At 53.5% G+C, this 5,000-nt stretch overlaps 1 protein-coding gene across 4 annotated transcripts in view; it reads right to left on the reverse strand.

The window, feature by feature from the left end:
• Positions 1 to 5,000, reverse strand: part of LOC122253501 (CABIT domain-containing protein serrano) — a 259,418-nt gene that overhangs the window by 76,014 nt on the left and 178,404 nt on the right. For all 4 annotated transcript variants that reach the window (XM_086530467.1, XM_086530470.1, XM_086530468.1 and 1 more), the window contains one exon: positions 2,467 to 4,856. In XM_086530467.1, the coding sequence (XP_086386593.1) occupies positions 2,468 to 4,594 (2,127 nt within the window). In that variant the 5' untranslated portion in view covers positions 4,595 to 4,856 and the 3' untranslated portion in view covers position 2,467. The remainder of the gene's footprint in view (positions 1 to 2,466; positions 4,857 to 5,000) is intronic.

Consider the following 5,000-nt stretch of genomic DNA (forward strand, 5'->3'; position numbering starts at 1 on the left):
ACAACAATTGCAACAAAACACTAACAACAATTACAACAAAACAACATAGCGATAGCAGATATCATTATCAATAGTCATCATCATCAATGATAACAATCCTCACTATAACCACTTGATAACAATAATAATTCATAATAACAACAAGAATAGAGATAACAATGAAGATAATACCGACGCTAATGGACAGCGAACGAGGGAATCACAAATCCTGATCGATATAAATGTTGCAAGTCCAGTGATGTTGCCGTGCAATGTTGAATGATCAGCTCCATTAGAGGGAATTAGTCATCGATCTGTTCATTTCGTGTACTTGTGTCTATATCCGTCTTAGGCTTGTGCTTGCGTGCCTTCATAATTCCCTCTCTTCTTTTTTATTCTTTCTTTCTTTCTTTGCTTGTGTGCCTGTTTCTTTCTCTCTTCCCCTCCTCTACCTCCTCTTATGCTTGGAAATTTTGTTTCTTTTACTTTTCTTGTATTTACTTATTTTTGTTCTATATGTGTTTGTATCAAATTATTTTTTCTTTCATTATTTGTGTCTCTGTCTCTGTCTCTGTCTCTGTCTCTCTCTCTCTCTCTTTCTCTCTCCCACATACTCTTACTATCTCCCTTAACCCCCTCCCACTCCTTCCCCCACCCTTCCCTCACTCCACTCCCCCTTCCAACCAACCTCCCCTCCCCCTCCCCCACCACCCTCCCCTCACTCCCCACCACCCACCCCTCACTCCACTCCCCCTCCCCACCACCCCTCCCCTCACTCCACTTACCTCTCTTATTACATTTTAATCTGCTTGCATGTCTTTGTGTGATCTTCCCCCGCGTCAGACGTAACGTGAATCTCTTTAAAAATGCATAACAGTTGCTAAATTACGAAATTACGCCAAAACGCCATTCCTTCTCTTTCGGTAAAATGTATTCCTTTTGTTGTTGTTTTTTCTCCGTCGTATCTCTTTTCTTTCTTCCATACTTTATATGTGTGTGTGTGTGTGTGTGTGTGTGTGTGTGTGTGTGTGTGTGTGTGTGTGTATGGTGTATGTATATATATATATATATATATTATGTATATATATACAATATATATTATATATATATTAATATATATATATATATATTATATAATATTATATATATATATATATATACATATATATACACACACACACACACACACACAATACACACATATATATATATATATTATATATATATATTATATATATTTATATATGCATATATATTACATATATATATATATATATATATATATATATATATTAGTTTTTCGTTTTTTTTCCCTACCCCCTTCTTCTTGTTTCCTTTTTGTTCACTTAGTCCTCTCTTTCTCTCTCTCTCTCTTCGCTCCTCCTTTTAGCACTTTTCTTTTCTTTCTCTCTTCCTCCTCTTCTTTATCTTTTCTTATTCCCATTTTTCTTTTATTGTTTCTCTCCATCCTAGCGATCCCAATACAAATGAGAATGAATAAAAAAAACTTTCCATGACATTGTAATACCACTCGGCGGAGCATCTTGGAAAAAAGGGGTATGGAATAATAATAATAAAGATAGTGAAAAGAAGAGAAAATATCTGAGTTTGCATCATCATTCACCTTCACTATTCATGACATATATATCCGTCAAAGCAGAATGGCAACAATGCTAATAACAGTGTGATTATCTTACTGCTAAGTCGACGGTTTTATTTTTCATAATTATTTCTATCAATTATCATAGTTAATGTCAACTCGTCTGGAAGGTGCATTTTTAAGGAATGAGAAATTCTACGTTTCCGGCCAACTAATCAAAATTAATTGGTCTATTTTTGTTCAATTTGGAGTCAAACATATTCACGCACAGAAGTACAGACATGTAGACATATAGTCCCGCTTACTTATGCACGCGCGCACGCATACACATACGCACATGCGCGCAGACGCAGACGCACACGCACACGCACACGCACACGCACACGCACACACACATACGCACACTGATAAAAGTGAAGTTTAGATAAAGCATAAAAAAGTATCAGTATTTCCAGAGGTGATCACATCTCACACACACATACAGACTCACTCATTTATCAACTCACTTATTAACTAACTCCACTGACTCGCACACTCACTAACTCACGCATTTATCAACTCACACACTCTCATTCACTCACTTATTCATTAACTCACTAACTCACGCATTCATCAACTCTCATTCACTCACTCATTCATTAACTTACGCATTCACGAACTCACACTCTCGCTCACTCACTCGGACGTTCTAAATGTAACCGAGCCATTTGGCCACGGTCCGTTTCTCTCCTTCCCGGCTTGCGAAACCTTACGAAACACCGAGCTTCTCCCTCCACCGCCTGGAGATGATGCGGCGTTTCGCGAAGAGGCGCCGCGAAGCCCCGAATCGCTCAGGGAAGCGGCCGCAACATGCAACGGGTCTTCCGGAAGCGACACCTCTCACTCACCTCATAAGTAGAGCGTCCCGATCTTCTTCTGCGACGCCAGGAGTCTGGTGGTGGCGGCCAGGAGGGCGGGCGCGTCGCGGGCATGCCGGTACACCCCCGGCTCCAGCCTCAACTTCCGCTCCGCCTCCAGAAGGGCGCGGGCGGTGCCGCTCATCCCGAGGGCGTCGGTGGGCGCGCCGCTGCCTCCTCCTCCTCCGCCTCCGCCGCCGCCGCCCCCTCGGCCGTCCCACACCAGGTTGGTGAGGCTCTTGGGCCGCGTGAGCTTCCGGCTGCGCTTCTCCGGCAGCTTGGCCTTGATGGCGGCCGACCCGCCCGAGTCGGCCGAGCCCTTGCCGCCCGACGTGCTCGAGTCCAGCGTGTCGAAGTCCATCGCCAGGTTCGTCAGCGACTTGTAGCGCAGCTTGAAGAGCGGCGAGGGCGAGGACCCGCCCACGCCCACGGCCGGGGGCACTACTCCGCCGCCGCCTCCCGGACCCACGCTCACTACCTCCATCAGCGCCTCCTTCACCGGGGACGCCGACTTGTGGCGGAACATCCGCGCCTTCTGCGAGCGCTGCTGCGACGCCTTCACGAACAGCTTGTTGTTGCTGGGCTTCTCCTGCAGCGGCGTGGAGGGCGACGTCAGCTGCGCCGGCGACTGCTGCGAGTGCTGGCTCAGCTGCGGCGTCACCTGCTGGTGGCCGCCGCCCTTCTTGTCCTCGGGCTTCCGCGAGCGCTTCTCGACCCGCCGTTCCGTGGCGCGGTCCAGCGCGGCCGAGATGAGCGCCGGGTGCACCGACGGCGAGAGCTTTTCGTGCGCCCGCTGGTCGCCGCCGCGCCGCGTCGGGATGGTCTCTATGGGCGGCGGTGTGGGCCTCGCGTCCGTCCGCTCGGGGGACATGGGCGCCGCCTGCGACCTCCTGCTGGGGGTGGACTGCTCGCCGCTGGCGTAGGGCGACTTGATGTGCTTGGGCAGCGGCGCGAAGCCGCGGACGTAGTCGTAGATCTGGTCGATCTCGTCGTAGTCGTCGGGCACGTTGTTCCCGCCGGCGTTGGAGGTGGCGTCGGGGGGGCTCTTGGTGCGGTGGTGCGCCCGGTGGTGGTTGTGGTGGTGGTGGTGCTTGTGGCGCTGCTTGTTCTGGTCGGGCCAGTTCGAGAACCGCGGGTCTCGCATGCCTCCGCCCTTCGTCCCCACCGACACGTCGTACACGTGGATCCTGTCGGCGACCTCCTGCAGGAGTGAGGTGGCGCGCTCGCACAGCCGCATGAATTCCTTCGTCTTCTCCACCTGGTCGGCGTTGCGGGCGTGCGCCAGCTTGAGGGGCGCCTGTGGGGGCAGCAGGATGAGCGGGGCGTCCTTCCCGAGAGGCAGCGCCGCCAGCGGCTCCTCTGAGAAGGCGGCGAACAGCCTCAGCTCCGGCAGGAACTGCGAAGCGGCCTTGGCGCCGACGGGCGGGCGGCCGTGCACCATGCGCACCATGAGCGGCAGCCGCTTGTTGAGGAGGTTGCGGATGCTGTGCACGCCGCTGATGTTGTCCTCCTTGGCGATGGCGGAGAACTTGCCGCGGGCGTCGTAGGGCAGGTAGACGTTCTGGCCGGCCTGGTCGAAGCAGCGCAGGAAGCGGTGCTGGCTCTTGCCGTTCTTGGAGCCGATCACCTCGCCCACCAGCACCAGCGTCTCGCCGCTCTGCACGGCGCGCGACTTCTCCGTGATGGTGTCCACGTCGTCGGAGCGCGACACGTATGCCTTGATGTTCTCCCGCACGAGCGCCGAGTCGGGGAAGCGCTTGGCCAGCTCCGCCACGCTCTCCATGCAGCGCACGGCGCGCCCGTCCTCACTCAGGATCTCGAAGAAGCCGTCGTAGGTCTCGGGGATGGTGAGCTTGGGCCCCACCGGCACCACGCGCCGCCCCTCCTTGAACTTGACGCACTGCGCCGCCACGCGCAGCCCGCGCCCCGCTGACAGCAGCAGCAGCGTGGACGCCAGGCCGGGGTTGGCCAGCGAGGGCACGCCCACGCCCAGGTACTGCCCCTTGATGACCTTGGCCAGCTGCGGCAGGGGCCCGCGGGCGGCCACCTCGCGCACGTACGAGCCCTCATCCCCCCACTGCACCGCCCCCACCACGGCGGCCACGTCGCTCGAGCTCATCTTCCTCCGCGGCAGTCACGCCCCACCATCACACACGCGCTTGCACGCACGCACGCACACCCTCGCTGCCAGCGGCCGCTCTCCTGTTCCCCTCGAGCGTCGCTGGCCGGGACTCCCTCTGAGACGGTCGCGCGACGCTGCTCCTCGGCTGCGCCTCCTGACACTCGGGCCTCCTGGCACCGGCGCCGGCACTAGGTCACCTGGCACTGCAAGCGCCTCGAGGAATACTTCATCTTGCAGCCGAGCTCATCAAGGCCTCAGTCTGAAAAGGATAAAAAAAACACACATTAGAGTAAGCTCCATCATCCAACAACAAAACAGAAAACACGCATGAAAAAAAAAAACACTCCAAGTAAACAAGACGAATAAAAACTCAAAATGAGATAATCGCAGTCTCATCAAAAGG

The sequence above is a fragment of the Penaeus japonicus genome, unplaced genomic scaffold, assembly GCF_977035675.1.
Source record: "Penaeus japonicus unplaced genomic scaffold, GWHDUDI00000001_assembly GWHDUDI00000033, whole genome shotgun sequence".
Taxonomy (NCBI): domain Eukaryota; kingdom Metazoa; phylum Arthropoda; class Malacostraca; order Decapoda; family Penaeidae; genus Penaeus; species Penaeus japonicus.